At 42.0% G+C, this 17746-nt stretch overlaps 1 protein-coding gene across 3 annotated transcripts; it reads right to left on the bottom strand.

Moving 5' to 3' along the window:
• Positions 1 to 403: 403 nt before the first annotated feature.
• Positions 404 to 13568, bottom strand: LOC121327162 (TRMT1-like protein). 3 transcript variants are annotated; one of them, XM_041271009.1, is made up of 16 exons: positions 13426 to 13553; positions 10419 to 10583; positions 10207 to 10269; positions 8580 to 8693; positions 8037 to 8101; positions 7549 to 7705; positions 7035 to 7158; positions 6748 to 6827; positions 6189 to 6426; positions 5686 to 5898; positions 5177 to 5367; positions 4811 to 4889; positions 4456 to 4622; positions 3565 to 3636; positions 3182 to 3308; positions 404 to 1441 (listed from the first exon to the last, which is right to left on the bottom strand). In XM_041271009.1, the coding sequence occupies exons 1-16, from the start codon at positions 13484 to 13486 to the stop codon at positions 1228 to 1230; spliced, it is 2130 nt and encodes a 709-aa protein (XP_041126943.1). In that variant the 5' UTR covers positions 13487 to 13553; the 3' UTR covers positions 404 to 1227. The 3 variants fall into 3 exon arrangements, 2 of the variants coding, with proteins under 2 accessions (XP_041126943.1, XP_041126944.1); XM_041271010.1 differs by lacking the exon at positions 13426 to 13553 and adding an exon at positions 13203 to 13394; XR_005951532.1 differs by lacking the exon at positions 404 to 1441 and adding an exon at positions 4189 to 4318 and having other exon boundaries at positions 3290 to 3308; positions 13426 to 13568.
• Between the last annotated feature and the right edge of the window lie 4178 nt (positions 13569 to 17746).

The raw sequence follows: 17746 nt of genomic DNA, 5'->3' as shown, positions 1-17746 counted from the left end.
TCCAGAATTATTTACAGAAGCTTCCTACAAGTATCACCCTACATGAACATCAGTTATCTGCAAATGAGACAAATGTAGGTATGCAAACAGGAAAATGTAATACAAACAAAACCAAAAAACCTAAAAAAAAAATAACTTAAAAAAAGACAGTAAAATGGGGAATCAAACACCATAAGAAGTCCATGTCAGTGCAAGACATTTTCAAATTGGGTGCTGTTCTGTTGTTGGTAAATGGGTTTACTTTCAAGGATGTCAGGAATCTGGTGTAATATGCCTTTAGAAACAGAATAGTCTTTCAAGGAAACAATGACCAATTTTTTGATTTGGCATCGGTCATTGATAGAGTAAACAACTACTTAACCTCCTGTAAAGTGGTCTCACATATCTTAAAAAACAAATCCAATTAAGATATACATCCTAGTTTATTTAAAAAAAAAAAAAAAAAAAAAAACACAACAATAACATACACAACAGTGAGAGGCTAGAGGGGACTAGACTGTGGTGCACTGTTTTCTAGGAAATAGAAACATTACTACTGCCTAGAGAATGTTTCAGGTGACATTTCAAGCATGGTCTGCAATTGTAAGAAGACAAGAGTTCCCTGAATCACTCAAGAGCAAGGTAATGGAATGCAAACACAATACCAGAACTATGGGGCTTTGGAGGCTATGGCATGTCCCTAGACTGGAATACCTCACTGCAGTATTGTATCAATTACTCTCATGTAAAAATTATGACAACACAGGAACATACAAACAAATACATCTACTTTAAAGCCAGTATCAATTTAAAGGGGATTTCTTTCAGAGCCAAACATAACTTGTTAAAAAAATAACAATGCATTAACTACCACTCAGCAACTTTACTCTGTAAAAACTCAAAAGGTGGTCCTGGCAAGACAAGGTATTCGGATAAATTGGTCTATGCTGACAAATCTTAACAATTAAGCCTTGAAATATTCACACACCATCTAATAGTCTGTCCTAAAAGTACCAGATGTCCGTTTTATGTAAATAGCTTAAACAATCCTTTTACCATTTTATTTGAATGCTTGGGCTATGCCTAATATTGTATTCTCATCAGCCTTAATATTTATCAGAAGTGTGGAGTATGGTTTATAAGCAGATACAGACAGCATACATGACCCTTTGAAGCACGTTTCACAGGCAAAATTCCAGCTAGACCTAGTAGACAAATAATCTGAGGTTTAGCAATAGTTCAGCATTTTTATGGACTAGAAAACTCCATGTCCAACTTGACTTCTTCTGAGACATGGCTGTGGTCCCCTGTTTGGACAGTGGTGAAGGTCGGCACGCTGTACTTGGCGAGAACAGACTTGAACTGGGCCAGAGTGGCATCTGTGCGGACTCCTGTCGGATCAAAATGCGTCCGACTCACTCGGAACCCAGCTTCTGTCAGGTACTGCAGGAATTTATTTAACCTGGTGACAGAGGACAACAACCAGTTAGACTGCATGCTTTTAAAAAAAGCTTTAAAGTGCCCAATTATTTTACCCTCTATTTTCTCCACAATTTAGAATGAACAATATTTTTTTCCCCCTCACTGCAGAAATTCCTTACACAGCTCACACATTATAGGTCACAAGATGCATGCATACATATATATATATACATACACATACATACATACACACCCAAGTGTACAAAACATTAGGAACACCTGCTCTTTCCATGAAATAGACTGACAAGGTTAATCCAGGTGAAAGCTATGATCCCTTACTGATGTAACCTGTTAAATCCACTTCAATCAGTGTAGATGAAGGGGAGACAGGTTAAAGAAAGATTTTTAAGCCTTGACACAATTGAGACATGGATTGTGTATGTGTGCCATTCAGAGGGTAAATGGGCAAGACAAAAGATTTAAGTGCCTTTGAACAGGGTATGGTAGTAGGTGCCAGGCGCGCCGGTTTGTGTGTGAAGAACTGCAATGCTGCTGGGTTTTTCACACTCAACAGTTTCCCGTGTTTATCAAGGATGGTCCACCACCCAAAGGACATCCAGCCAACGGCAAGCCAGTGGTCAAAAATGGCTCATCGATAAGAGGCCAAAGGAGGCTGAAACGAATTGTGCAGAGCAAGACGGGCTACAGTTAGTCAACTGACAGTCCAGTACAACAGACCCATAAAATAATGCACAAATCCAAATCATCATACCTTGGGTATGGCAGCCGACGACCTAACAGAGTTCCACTTCTTTCAGCAAAACACAAGAAACTGCGGTTGCAGTGGGCTAAGGAACGAAAACACTGGACACTGGCAGATTGGAAAAACATTGCCTGGTCTGATGAATCCCAGTTCCTGCTGTTTCACGCTGATGGGAGGACTAGGGTATGGAGAAAACCACAAGAGTACATGCATCCATCATGCAGCGTGTCAACATTGCAGGCTGGTGGTGGTGGCGTGATGGTGTGGGGTGTGTTTTTATGGCACACATTGGGCCCCTTGATAAAAGTGGAGCAACGTTTGAATGCCACAGGATATCTTAACATCATTGCCAATCAGGTGCATCCCTTCATGGCAGCAGTGTATCCATCTGCTAATGGATTTTTTCAGCAGGATAATACCCCACGCCACAAGGCTAAGATTGTCCAGGAATGGTTCCACGAACATGACAGTGAATTCAGCTTACTGCAGTGGCCTGCCCAGTCACCAGATCTCAATCCAACTGAGCATTTGTGGGATGAAATGGAACAAGCTATTCGTAGAGATCCACTATCAGCCAACTTGACACAACTGTGGGAAGCACTGGAGTCAACATGGGCCAGCATCCCTGTGGAACGCTCGAGACACCTTGTACAGTTCATGCCACGATGAATTGAGGCTGTTCTGAAGGGAAAAGGGGTTGCAACTCAGTATTGGGAAAGTGTTCCTAAAGTTTTGTACACTCAGTGTGTGTGTGTGTGTGTGTGTGTGTATATATATATATATATATATATATATATCGATATATAATATAAATGGATACAAAATACTAATTAATCAAACTAATGACCTTTTTAATAAAAGCTTAAAAGTTGAACTTCTCTGAGAGACTTACTGAACGATGAAGATCTTTTCCAATGTCAATCTGATCAAAATAACACATTGCTGAAATGTTCTTTAACGGCACCATCACTACCTAAACACAGGTGTTAAGGTGTGTTTAAAATGCACTCTCCTTACTTTGGCATGTTCATCCCCCGGATGCTGTGCCGGTGAATGCTGTAGTAGAAGGCTGGATGCTCCACTGGCACTTCAGATTTCTGTCTCTTCAATACATTTCCTGCTCCTTCCTGCATCTTCCTCTTTCCTAGAGGAAATAAGATTAGTTTTGACCAAAACTGCAAATAAAAGATGTTTAAGAGACATTACTTAATTCTGTAATACACTGAAAATGAAACTATTAATTAAATGATTAATAACTAAAGCAATACAAAAGATAACAATAAAGAACGAACAGTACTGCAAAGGCACTTAGCAAGGAAATATATCCAAGTATGACAACCTGCACAAGAGGATATCATTTTTCCTCATTTCTTTAAAAAGACAGCAATACTATACTGTACCTGCCCCTAGAGACTGTTCATTACTTGAAACATCTTCCTCTTTTTCTGAGGTTTTAATGACTACACCACATTCTGATGAGAAAAAACAAACAAACAGTCTTAAGTTAAAGAAACACTGAGGGAACTACCCATTAGCAACGTATAGGACACGACCTAAACTGTGTATCCCAACGTACACAACAAACAGCCTCCTGATATTTTACTATACCAAAACAGGACTCATACCTTCTACCTGTGAAACTAAACTAGAGGTACAGAATACTGGCCTGTGAGGGGGCACCCTCACTGGGGCATGACTGTTTACAATGAGTCCTGTTATAATTAACTAACTTACTCAGGGGTGGTGTTTTTAGTTTTGCAATATGAAGCCATGTTAGTTTAATTCCGTGTGCAGCTTAGCCACAGTGTTTTATCTCAATAACGGTATATTGCATAATAACAGTAACTAAAACCCTTAATACTTAACGTCGAGCAAATAAATGAAACTAATGACTAAGGTTTTATATATGTAGCTATTTAAAGATACATATTTTTGTTATAAAAAGAAACCGTACTAAATGGAGAGGACTGACCAGTATGTGAATCAATGCTTAATATTACTTACTAGAAAATAAATTCTTGTACCTCAAAAACAAAAGGAAAGCTCCAAGTGGCTCTCTGATCCGGACGTGTGGGGTTGATGTGTGGCTTGGACTTGTCACCCCGTCACATGGCCCTTGTGGTCGATGTTCCGCCTATACCCTAAATACCTGAACTGAAGCAATTTAACTTCATTCTAGTTATTTATGAAATGATCCATTATAAATCTGAACCACTGGATTAATATACCTTTGCTGCAGACAGTACTATCCATTAGTTATTACAACCACCCAGTAGGTCTCTTGCACATACCTTGGCGGACATTCCTGTCAGGCCCAGGGATTGAAAATTGTTTCAGCGTTGTGCACTCAGATTCACAGATCAGAGACTTCACTAGAGGCTGGATCTCATCCATTCCATGCTGCACAGCTTCAAACAACATCCTTCTTAGAAACCCAGTATTAAACAGAGAACCTGACCTGGAGGGGAGAACACACGTTAACTAAAGTATCCGTCTGTTCTTCTCTGACAATTATAGACAATTATACTCCAGGTAACCAAGTCACTAAATAAAACACACATACCACCTTGAAAACATGTTATTTATTTTTAAAGTTGCACTGAATGGTTGCATTATGATATCAGTGCATATGTGAGTAGTACGTACCACAGAGGCCCCAGTTCCACTGCGGTCTTGCCTGGCATGCTCCCGTGGCAGTCACATGGTAGCTGTCTGTACAGGTTTTCTAGAGCGTGAAACAAAGAGGTGGCAGCCCCAAGGCACCCAAACAAAAAACTTCTTGAATACAAAGTCTGCACCAATGTCTCATTTTGAAAGGATTTTTAAATTTCTTTATTTAATTTTTATTTAGTAAATGAACATAAAGTGAAAAATCTGCCCCTTAGTGCTAAAAGTACAGAATGCTATGAGAAAGCACTTACCCAGGACATACGTTTTCTATGCAACTACCAAATACAAATTATAACGCATGGAAACAGATAAAATGTCTTAAGACAGCCTGACATTCCTTACCCTCCACCATGCTGCCCTCCTTCAGGAAGACTCTTTCCTCACACCACTGGCAATGGATAAGCTGCTGAATTTGCTTGGTCGATTCGTCAGCCTGCGTGGGTCCTCTCAGGACCCGCACCACCACCAAGACAAAGTGCTCCAGGGCCACTGCCAGCAGCACCTTGATGCCCTTGTTACAGCGTGCCGCAGCCCTGTAAAAGAGGGAAGGCAAACAAAATCAACCCACCAGAAGCACTGCATTTTTTGTAAATACAAGTTCAAAATGCAAAGCACAGCCTTAAAGGTTACTTTTCTTTTGTTAGTCTTGTATTTCTACATTGTTTGTGGCTTCTGCGTCTCCCCTTTGTGATGGTGGAGCAGATGGTGCTAGTTAAGGGCTCAACTGTTGCACTAGCACAAAAGAGAGACCGTTTATAGTTTTTTTTTTTACTGACTTCCTACCCAAACAGACATGACAAGCTTAGAATTGTCTTTAAATTCCAATTAAGTTATTTTAGTGACAACAGTACCTTGCCATGGTGGCTATGACCATTCTGGCGGCAAGCTCTTTGTAGTACTCTGTCCTGACGATGTGACAGGAGTAGTGTCTCAGCGTCACATTCAGAGTTTTGGAGTAGAGAGAACTGGTGTCTGTGGATGTCACCGACACGATTCCCAGATTCCTGACGTTCCTGAACGCTGCATCCAGGTAATTTACTGCCGTTCCATACGGGTCCAGGTGTCTAAAATCAGAACCAAACATATAACTGCATTAAAGTGACAGTAAATGTATTCAACAATGTAAACCTTCCATGAGACAAGTTAATGCAAGGAAGCTTGTGTAAGCTGCCATGGACATTTATTTTTAAAAAAAGTGGTTCTGCAGTACATGCTTTATAAAACAGCAGCTCAAAGTGGAATAGGAATTAAGTATGGGAGAACAAAAGGAGAAAAAAGAATTGTAAACAAAACCAAAAAAACGACTGGCACGGGTTCAACTATAAGTTGCACACACCCCCCTGCGGTGACTCACATGAAGTCAAAGGGACGAAGGTGCATCAGGACGTTGGCATCCATCTTGGTGACCTCAATGGTGGACAGTGGCTCCTCGTCAAGCTCCTCCCCCTCGCTGTCATCGTTTTCCCCTTGCACCCTCATGTGGTTCAAGTGGCAGTTTTCACAGATCATCTTCACAGATGTCTCGTTGATGTCATTGATGGTGACCTTCACCGCGCTACCCAGGTGCTGTGCCCACTGCAGCCCCATGATTCCTAACCACAATGGGAGAAGTGCATCATTATCACACTCTCAAACTACATTAGTCCTCACTACACTTTTATAGGCATCTCAAAGCAATATGAAAATACATTTTATTTAAACATATTTACATTTCAGCTGCCGAGATATGCATGGTTTGAAATATATGGTTAGTAGCTACACACAGGCACAACAGGAACTTGACTATTTCATTCACACCAAGATTTCTATCCCAACCAGACACATAGTATGATCTACTTTAAAGTAATCAATGCCCCCCTCTTGCTGTTTTAGTGGTCTCGGTGTTATACCCCAGTGTATTGGTTAGCTCTCACCTGTGGCTCCAAAAGCATCCAGACACTCCAGCGGACTCCGTTCCTCTGACAGAACGGCCAGGGCACAGAATACCAACTGTCTGAAACGATAATAAACATCTAGACAATAAGAAAGAAAAAAGCTTTTTTGGACAAATGCACGTATTTTCTTCTGTCTGTTTAGGTCAGAGATGAAAAAAATATCGCCAATACAAAAGTGTTCCTTCATATCAGTTAAACCCAAAAGGAGCAAGTTGCAGCTTAAAAACATGTGCATGCCACCAAACGTTACTTTTAAGTTTCCTGACCTGTTTGTTTTCATTTTGCGGTTGAAGTAGGAGTCACTCTTTTGAGGAGTGCTGTAGTTTGGAAGGACCTGGACGTTGGTGTCTGATTCTTTTAATATTTCACAGGAGGACTGTTTGGCAGAAACTATAATGAAAAAAAGGCAGAAGTTAACACTGACAAATACACCTCAACTGAAACCTTTGTGTAATTTCGAATACACGTCTCTGGTATTGGTGCACTGTTTTTGTAAGATTAAAATTTAACCCTTTCAGTCCTGCAGTATTTTTGTTATATCATTTTACACCTTTGAGTATACATGACAGCAGGACAACATTATTTATTTTTTTTTTTTTTACATATATTTATACACAAACTGGCACCTAAGAGTCCTGTGAGGTTTCAGATGATTTCTGACAGCATGTCACCATATGGCAAGGTGGGACCTTAAGGTCCAACCAGGACAGAGTTAACAACGTTATTAATGGTTACCAGCGTTTTAAGCCACACCGTAAAATACACTTGCAAGTGGCATGCCTTTTGTTTCTGTTGAGAAGTCTGGACCTCCTGTGTAACTGGCCTCAGTCTCCCCCTTGTTCACATGCCGCTTAAGGTGGCTGATCATGTCAGTTCTGCGAGAGATGGTGGCTGAGCAAACAATGCAGTGGTAATGTGCTCCTAGCTGACTCGAACACTGTGAAAGAAAACCAAAAAGAAACACTATTTACTATTGGTAAGGGGACCATTTTCAAAGCATTTACTCTTCTACAATTAATGTTACACTTAAACTTTATAAGCGCTGTTTAAAATATCCCCCTCCCCCTGAGTAAAACAGGTTTAAAAGGCACTGAATAGACATACACAAATATAGCACACACAAATATTTCCTGCCACCAGCGTAATATGAAAAACTGCACGGTTTACTGCTTTTCGCTAGTGCTCCCTGTGTAATCAGACATTTATTATTTAGGATTATGCATCACAAACCTCTCTGACAATTAAAGAAAAACTAAGAAGGACTTTACCTGATCTCCATTAAGGCTGGGTTTCAGTTGCCGGCAAGACAGATGACAGATGCACATTCTGTGTCCTGTATGAACAACAAATTTCACAAAAGCAATTTTGAAACCTGTGCAATGCCCCTATTTTAAAGGAAATGTTAAGTTTCTTTCCATTTGGCACAGACTAGATCTAGGTGCCACAAAATGTAAATCAGTTTACAAGTAAAGGGAAATATCATATTCCGAGTATTCCTACTAGAAACCAGTGCACCTATCCATATATTTTTCATTTCACTGTACTGTTTGCTAACTTCAACTCTACCTTACTTATGGATTGCAGACAAAAGGGAGTACTCAAGAGCTGTATCTGGAATTCAGTGACAAATCAAATCAGAAGTTCACAGCAGTCCCAAAGTTTACACACAAAGTTCCATGAGAAAAAATTCTCTTGCTGATATTTTCATTTGACAAATAACAGACTGTAATACCAAGGCAACAGGGCAAATCAACATGATCTCTGGAAACAAATAGTTCCATTATAAAAACAACTTGGAAGCACTCCTTTACCTTCAAACTCCACCGAGACTTTCCAGTGCAGATTCTGCAAGTGACGCCGTAGCTTATGATCGTAGCAGGCTTTAAACTTCTCTTCAGAGCACAGAGGGCATAATTTTTTACCAGCTGAGGAGAAGAAAAAAGAAAAAAAAAAAGAGAGAACATATCCAGTGTTAAACATGCAAGCTTCATTCAACACGCAAGACATTGTTTGGTTCATGTCCCACTTTGTGTATTTATGCTGGGCACTAGGAGAAGCAGCACTGACCCTAATGAACAACTTTTTATTGTCACCGGTCACATAGCTAGACATTTTTAATAATTAACGTGATTTTGTGAAGAGAGATCCATGTACCAATGTCTGGACTACATCAATCTGACAGAAATGTAATTTTTATCACAACCAAAAATAAGGGATGTTCCCTTCCTTCGGGGGGGGGGGGGACATTCTTTGAAGGCCATTTTTTACTGTCACCTCAATACAGGACTTTTTGGACAAACAATAGTGCAACACTTAATTTTGCCATTAACTGGCACAATGTTGCTTGTATAGTATCAGTTACAAATATTCAGAAATGCCTGCTGAACATATTGTAGATAATTTCCTTAGGAAGGAAACAATCCAGTTTACAAGAAGGTATGAGTAAACATTGTAATGTTTTGATAGTTTACTGGTACTCAGGGTTAAGAACTGGTTTCAGAAACCCTGAGTCTGCACTTTTAAACAAGCCATGAACCAGGTAGGTGCCTGAGTAATATGTGTATAACCTTCGGTGCACTGGTGCCGGGAAATTAATGGGGCTGAGTTTTAAGAGGTAAAGCAAGTGTCACCTCTTGCAAAACAACACCTAGATATACTTAAGATTTCTGATTAAAGATAGTGGCCGAGAATCACATACGAGATAACGCAGTCTTGCAGCACTTACAATATCCAGCACTACTTTTTTTATGTATTTATTTTAACCAGAGCTACTCAGAAAACAGCTGATAGTGCTTTCGTCACTGACACCCACTTCCTTGGCGATTGCTGTAGCGTTTCAGGCATTCTAAATCAGGTGAAAATACAGTAGCTTGGTGTCCTAAAATATCTCTGCGGGATTTTCCCGCACTGAAAGTTGCAAATATGCGGGAGCAACTTGGAAAACGCGAGATTCCCACGATCCTGCGCTGAAATTCAAAGCCCTGCTTAAAGCAAAGAACTAGCCAAGGACGGTGAAAGCTGGATAAGGGAACTAAATTATCAAAACAGACAAATCTTTTTTCTGTGGCATCCAAAAACTACCTAGGAAACAGCTGAAAGAAAACATCTGTATATGCGTTTCTGCTAACTCACATTAAGGTTAACCGATACTTACCCTTAATTGTTCCTAAAATAATCCCTACTACGTTGTTGCTAATATTTTAATTCTGGCACATATTTACTATTCTGTATCTATTTGGGTAATATGTATTTGTAAGTATCTGTTATACTTATAAAATACAGGTTGTATATTAAATATTTGCTTCTATACTTAATGAATGAACTGTTGGGATATTGAAAAGAAATACGTGATTCCCTTACATCACTGACATTTCCTAATAAAAGGTATGCTACTTACATTACAGAGGACGAAAGAAAATGAAAACTAATTTCACTTACATTCATTAAGATCCGTCAGATTCTCTAGGTCTGTCAACTGAGCCTGAATGGAAATGTGTTTCTCTGCAACACAAACAGTGATGCATGTTTGCTTTACTTTTATACACATGAAATAATAAGGATGCAATTTTTGAGTGGGTTCATACAGAATCGCAGCTCTCTACTTAACTATTTCAACTTTTCCTAACAACCCCCCCCCCCCCCCCCCGTACCTGCTGCAGCTGTGAATGACATGGAGGTGTTGCCGGCACCTGATTCGTCCTGGGGATCTTTGTTTGTTGCATCGTCTGCTTGTTCTCTTTTTTCATTTCCTTCATCACACTGCTGAATGTTTGATTTCACATAATCTGCCTTTGCTTCACCTGCTGTTGAACCGCCTGCACAAAAACACAACTGATTAACTCTTTATTTAGCCCTATTTTCACCTGTTTTATCCTTTTTTTTTTTTAAATTGAGGTTGTAGCCAATGATTTTCACCCCATTTTTCCCCCCAATTTAAAATTGCCAATAGTGTTATTAATAATAACGGCTCAAGGCTGCAACCCCCTGGTGACTCGGGAAGCATTGGCTGACAAGCGTCCTCCGAAACATGTCCATGTATAGCCGTCTTTTTTCGCACTGTGGATCCACAGCAAAGCCATCAGACCTATAGTGCCGGAGGACAACATAGATCTGAATGGCTCCTCTGCAGACCCGCAGGCACCCTATTGGCCACAGGGGTCGCTGGTGCGCCTCCCGGTCGGCAATGACATAACCCGGATTCGAACCTGCAATCTCCAGGATACAGGGTGCTTCCTGCACTCCATGTGGACAGCCTTTACTGGAGCCCCTGTTATGTATAACTTATTGCTTGAGTGTAGTACAAGCAAGTGTTAGATATCAAATGAAAAACCACAAAATGAACTTGCATATGACATAAGGATCAACAGGGTCAGACATACTATAGGTGGTACAGACCAAAATAAAAATAGGGAGCTTTCCTAGAAAAATTATGTTTTATCACTGTTATATTTTTTGTAATCATACATTGCTCAAAAAATAAATTAATTTAAAAAAATAACACTGTACAACAAACCTTCAACAGGAAATGATCCTTGGGGGAAAAACTTGTACGAATCTGATACAAAACAACTGTTACTAACATTTTTACCAAACGAATACTATAGCAACGCAGCTGCTGTCTCTTTGCAGGTGAATGCATGTGATCCTTGCAAGTAAGACCCAAGCCTGCCCTTTCATAAGAATTGTATGCTGGGTATTGTAGTGCCCGAGTTAAACACACACACACACTTAGAGACTTGACGCCTCTCCCAGGTGAACCACTGAACTCTGGTCATTGTAGTTTTCTGTAGGAACTTGTTATACGGGCAAGTGTGACATCATTAGAAGCCCCCCATATCTGAACTTTGGGGGGGGGGGGGGAGACTGAAGCAAGGATTATATAAAGATGTATACATAATCCTTGGTTTTACACATACATTCTCTCTCTATCTATCTATCTATATATATATATATATATATATATATATATATATATATATATATATATATATATATAGAGAGAGAGAGAGAGAGAGAGAGAGAGAGCGAGAGAGATGTAGCCAAAAGTCTACATACTCCAATGGAAATTTATATTTTCTAGAAATTTCTCAAACAAAATTAAGAAACATGTTTAGTAGTAAAAATGTTGCTTTTTGTGGTGAGGAAAAAAATGTTTCAAGAAATAGATGCCTACAATTAATTATTTCAGTAATTTCTTAGCAAAACTCCAAAAATGCTAAATCAAAAGTATCCATACTCTTTGATGTTATGGTAGTAATGTTTACACATCTACAAGTCTACAAAATGCTGGATTGTTGATGAACACATCATGAACATGAATTGTTAGTTGAATTGAAAGGTTGTCGGGCAGATAGCTTGAAAAGATCTTTCCAGAATTGACAGGCTATATCACACTGGTAAAACAAATGCTCAGTAGATTCCTCAGAACCGTTACAAAAACTGCACTGTGGGGAAACATTTAGAAAGAATGGGCTTCTCTTTAGGCGGGTTGGGTAGATCCTATGTAGAATATTGAAGTGAATTTCCTTGGCTTTTAGAACTGGGAATTTAAAAGGGGATGTCCACGCTCTAATAAAATGTATCTCCTGTAGTACATCCAAGGTTTTCTTCCACTTTTACATATTTGTTTGCGTTATTTGAGTTTAAGTATTTTCTTACAAATACATTATTGCAATCTGTTAAATGCAACGTCACTCCATCTATGTTAGGTTCAATTATGTTGTAGTTTGCATTATATTAACTTCACTTTTTGTCTGATCCGGACACACGTTTGAAAAGCCCCAAGCCTGCTCTTTCAAACTGGCTACCAGTGCATAACAAAAACGCAGTGAAAGTAAATGAATAGGAAAGAGTGTAAAAAGTTAACACCAATTCACAAAGCTTTAACTGACAAATAACGTCCAAAAAAAAAAAAAAACTTTACAAAAAGTCCTGAAATTATTCACGAATATCTTACTTAACTTCAAAATCTAGACTTAGTGCTCGAGACTACATTTCCCATAGGCAGTACTGTCGGCGTCTACGGAGATTTTCAGACAACAAACAGATGGACTGGAAGTCCACATCTGTACAACAAACAAAACTGTTACACAGAGAACTGTCTAATAATGTTCAACGCTGAATGCAGCAAAAACGACTGTGCTCATTTGTATTTTGCAAAAGTACACAGCGTAGCTACTTACTGCCTGCTATACACACGCTGAAACGCGAATGTGCCAATTTAGTTTTTTTGCAGCAAACGTGATTTTTTAAAAATATATACTTACCTTTACCTTACCTATACTTTTCTTTTAATCCAACCGAGAGTGCTAATTTACAAACACTGCAGAGCTCCGCGTCCAGACCAACATTTATTATAATGATAAAACAGGAAATCCATTTTATTATCATATAAAATGTTCTTTAAAACAAACCAATGACAGTTGCTAGCATACCTCTTAAGAGCTCATAACCACAACATGCAGATATTTCGAGCAATATCAGAGTGTGTCCTAGTGTGTAGCTCCGTCATGAGGCCCTCACAATACTTCACCTTGGTAACAGAAGAATGCAAAAGCAATGCGACTGCCCCCAAAACAACTACATAAAGAAGCAACTAATTTAACTTAATTCCTTACTGGCTCTTCAGAATACCCCTTAAATAAATATATATATTACTGTTATTGTCAGCGTCCACCTGATACAGTTGCACTCTCTCCTCACTCTGCAGCTCCGCCATGATGCCGAGGTAAACCACTGCGCGAGGGGCGTGTTCAAGAAATTCAAGGCGGCTGTAAATATTATGTAGAGGTACGGGTTCTCATTTTATAACACACTACAAGTTTCTCTCTTTTTATTTACCCTCGCAGTCAAAATTTACATGTTCTCAGTCTCTAAAAAGCTCAGAGGCAACGCTAGTAACATGGTAAGTGTGCATTTACGTCATGATTGGAGAGACACTGAGACCTAATACTATGAAAAAAAACGACTGAAAAAGTTTTCAATAGCAATTCATTTATTACTAGGATTTAGAAAATAAATACTCTAAAATAAAATTAGAAAACAAATATTACACTATTGCATTAAAAGTAAACATTTCAAAAACTAAATGAAATAACAAAAACATTAAAAATAAAATATCATACGTACATATCTTAAACAACATTTCAAAAACGAACTAACTGCAATCTGAACATTGCATTGAATGTAAATTATACATTTGATGTCTTTCTAAAAGAAAACACATTGGGTCAATTGCAACGAACTTGTAGTTCCCTTTCAATTCGAATGACAACCATTACCGAATGGGAAAGAGCCTCTCTGACCGTCAATCTCTGAGCAAATATACAAAAGCTGCCCTATCAGGACCCTGCTGTGAGGGGGAAGTCCCTCCCACCTCCTGCTAAAGAGGGATTGCCTCACAGTAGCACATCGCCATTTTCTCTCTCATATCTCTGAGACAGATTGTAAATTGCGTTTGCGTTCCGAATTTGGCTGTTTATTTGGTTATCCAAAAAAAAAAAACATGGTATCACGCTTCGAGCGTCAGTAACACTGCTCTTGCTAATAGTCACACATCAGTTTCTGGCTAGAGCTGGTTTCGACCCCTCTTCAGGGGTTAGCGAGCAGTACACGAAGCTTTGTGTAGCTGATACACCGTGTGAGAGCTGTTGTGGTGCGGTAAGGAGACCCTGCAGGCTCGCAGCATCGTCCTCTGCACCGATTTAATTGGTCAGCAAACCGAGAAAAAAAAAAAACAGCATGGGCCTAGTGCCCCTCTTAAGCCTCTGGCTATCCTAGCTTCCGCAGAGGTCGTCCAGGACCGGCCCCCCTACTACAGTGACCAGGGAACTCTCCCACACAACCAGGTCACCCTCCCCTTCTCCACCACTGGTACCGAGGTGCAGGCACCTCTCAGGGGAGGTGAGATGGTCACCACCGGGGCGGTACCGCTCAAGGGGACACTCACCAAGCTCGGCCGAGCGGTGCTGGAGACCCTATTAAAATCCCAGGGCAGGTTTCCCCCTACCACCGGGCAGTCCCAACCCCCACAGTCTCGTTTCCCGTCCCCTCTAACAAGACCACCTAGCCCAGACGAGCTGTCCTTCACGGCGTCCACGTCGGACGTGTCGGATCCAGCCACTTCCGTTGGGCAGGCCATAGTGGGGAGCACCCTGCTGCCCTTGCCACATGTGTCCCAGAGGGAGGAGTTCCAGGCGCTAATGCAGCGGGCAGCTGCAGCCATGGACGTCCCATGGACGGCAAAACAAGAGGGAAAAGGGAACCGATTCCTCTAGCAGAGAGGGAATCCACAGCACGCCCTCCCTTATGCCAGGACTTCCTGGATTTGGTGCGCTCCTCCTGGGACAATCCAGTATCTGCACCCTCAACCTCCAGAACAGCGGAGTCTCTGCTACAAACTGCAGGAGCCCAAGAAGCGGGTCTAGGCGTGTTTCCCATCTTCGAGGACATGGTCACGGTGCTGGTGCAAGGTTCCACCTTCACGAACGGGATAAGGATCCAACATGCCAGTCAAAGCCCTGCAGAACAACGGACGCAATGCTCAAAAAGGCATACGCGTTGGCAGCACTGTCCATGCGAGCAGCAAACGCCATGGCCATACTGGTGCTCTACCAGAGCAAGTTGGCAGAGACACTGCAGGACAAAGTCACAGAGGCAGACACAGGGGAGCTCCAGGCAGTGGCTAAGGCGATGACTGACCTAATAGGGAAAGTTCGGTCAGGCATCAGGGAGGTCGCTTGCCAGCATTTGTGGCTACCACCAAACCCTCTCCACAATCAGACTGACCAGTGGCAACGACACATGGCAAGGCTGCACCCAGGACTCCTGGGTGCTATCGACTATGAGACACGGATACACTCTGCAATTCCGCATAGGTCCGCAACCCTTAAAAGGTGTGCTCCTCACCACCGTCGAACCAGCGAGGGCGATTTTCCTTCAACAAGAGATTGCCAATCTCCAAAGGAAGAATGCTGTATGCTGGGTAAGTCCAAATGATGCCCTCAGCGGTTTTTATTCCAGGTACTTTCTGGTGCCCAAAAGGGACAGCTGTTTCAGACTAATTCTGGACCTCAGGGTCCTTAACTTGTTCCTCAAGCAGAGGATGTTCAACATGTTGACAGCACAACGTATCCTCCAGTCCGTCCAACTGGCGACTGGTTCACATCTATCGACCTGCAAGACGCCTATTTTCAGGTCCTCGCAGTCAAAAGCACACACAGAGGCACACACAAAACAGGTCATAGAACATATGGCGAAGTTAGGGCTCTCAATACATCAACAGAAGATCAACTTCGTACCATCTCAGTCCACAGTGTTCCTGGGGATCAAACTGAACTCTGTGAGCATGCTTGCCTCACTGTCGGAAGACAGGATTTGGTCGTTGGAGACCACACTCTCCCTATTCAGAGAGGACACTCTCCTACAGGTCAAACTATATCAAAGGTTGTTGGGGCTGATGGCAGCCGCCTCGAGAATTCTTCCAGTAGGGCTGCTGAGAATGTGCCCACTTCAAGCCTGGGTGAATACGTTCAAGGTGCACCTGGTCCGAGATCGGTACCGGCTGGTGCAAGTGTCCAGACAATGCCAGAAGACACTGGAGTGGTGGCTCCGTCCCAGCAATCTGCGCCTCAGATCTCCCCTCGGATCCCCTCACAGAAGTGAAATGATTACTACAGACGCCTCCAATCTGGGCTGGGGAGCGGTCTGGAATGGGAGAGGAATAAGAGGTCAGTGGAAGGGACATTGGTAGCATGTGCACATAAATGCGCAAGAGCTGCAAGCAGTGAGCCTGGCGTGATCACATTTTCTCCAGCAATTAGCGCACAAACATGTGCTGGCCTGGACGGACAACACCAAAGTGGTAGCCTATATAAATCACCAAGATGACCTGTGCTCACCGGGTCTTCACCACTCCTGTCCTGGGCGCACAGAAACTTGCGTTCCATCAGGGCCTCCCCGGTGTGGACAACAAGGCAGCAGAACTCCTGTCCAGAGGAGCTCCAAACAGCTCGGAGTGGAGGCTGCGTCCTCAAGTGTGGAACAGATTTGGAAGAGGTTTCAACCAGCACGAGTCGACCTCTTTGCCACAGCCGAGTCCACTCATTGCCCCCTATGGTTCTCCATGGAGAGAGACGGGGCTCCCCTGAGAGTAGACGCGCTAGCTCACCCCTGGCCACAGGAGCTCTTGTATGTGTTCCCCCCACTACCATTAATACCCCTGACATTAGAGAGGATCAGGGTGGAGAGAACACAGGTTCTGCTGGTTGCACCCAGATGGCCGAGACGCCCCTGGTTTGCTTTCCTCTCCGACATGTTGTCGGATCAGCCATGGCAGCTCCCGCTGTGCAAGGACCACCTGAGCCAAGCGGAGGGGCTATTATGGCACCCGAACCCAGCCCAGCTCCAACTCTGGGTCTGGCCGTTGAACGGAGCCGTCTATTCAGACTAGGTTTGCCAGATGCAGTAGTTGAAACACTATAGTCTGCTAGGGCGCCGAGCACTAGAGCCCAGTACTCAAATAAATGGAAAATTTTCTAAGACTGGTGTCTTGCCCAATTGAGACGATATTAACCTTCTTACAACACCTGTTTGAAGCAGGAAAATCAGTGTCCACTTTGAAGATATACTTGGCAGCAATATCTGTGTGCCATGACAAAATTGACTCTGTGTCCCCTGGGGCACATTTCCTGGCAGTGCAATTTCTTAAAGGGGCTCGGAAGCTTTGTCCTCCCATGAAAAGTATGGTCCCCAAGTGGGATCTAGAACTGGTACTGCAGGCCCTTATGGGTCCCCCATTTGAACACATGGCATCAGCAGAACTGCGCCCTGTTTGATTAAAAGTGGCATTTTTAATAGCCATTACGTCTGCCAGACGAGTAAGTGAGCTTCATGCGCTGTCCATTGATGAGACATGTATGGCTCGAGGGTAACATTAAGAACAAATCCATCCTTTTTGGTGGTATCCTCATTCCATATT

The sequence above is a fragment of the Polyodon spathula genome, chromosome 14 (assembly GCF_017654505.1).
Source record: "Polyodon spathula isolate WHYD16114869_AA chromosome 14, ASM1765450v1, whole genome shotgun sequence".
Classification (NCBI taxonomy): domain Eukaryota; kingdom Metazoa; phylum Chordata; class Actinopteri; order Acipenseriformes; family Polyodontidae; genus Polyodon; species Polyodon spathula.
This window is presented reverse-complemented; position numbering and strand designations above follow the sequence as displayed.

What these genes read in the sequence shown, in the direction of transcription:
- LOC121327162 (XM_041271009.1), bottom strand. Translation starts at nt 13,486, where the DNA reads ATGGCGGAGCTGCAGAGTGAGGAGAGAGTGCAACTGTATCAGGTGGAC. An exon ending in AGTCTCGGTGGAGTTTGAAG is followed by an intron (nt 8,102 to 8,579) that starts GTAAAGGAGTGC and finishes TTGTTCATACAG; the next exon opens with GACACAGAATGTGCATCTGT. An exon ending in CGGGGGATGAACATGCCAAA is followed by an intron (nt 1,442 to 3,181) that starts GTAAGGAGAGTG and finishes CTCTGTCACCAG; the next exon opens with GTTAAATAAATTCCTGCAGT.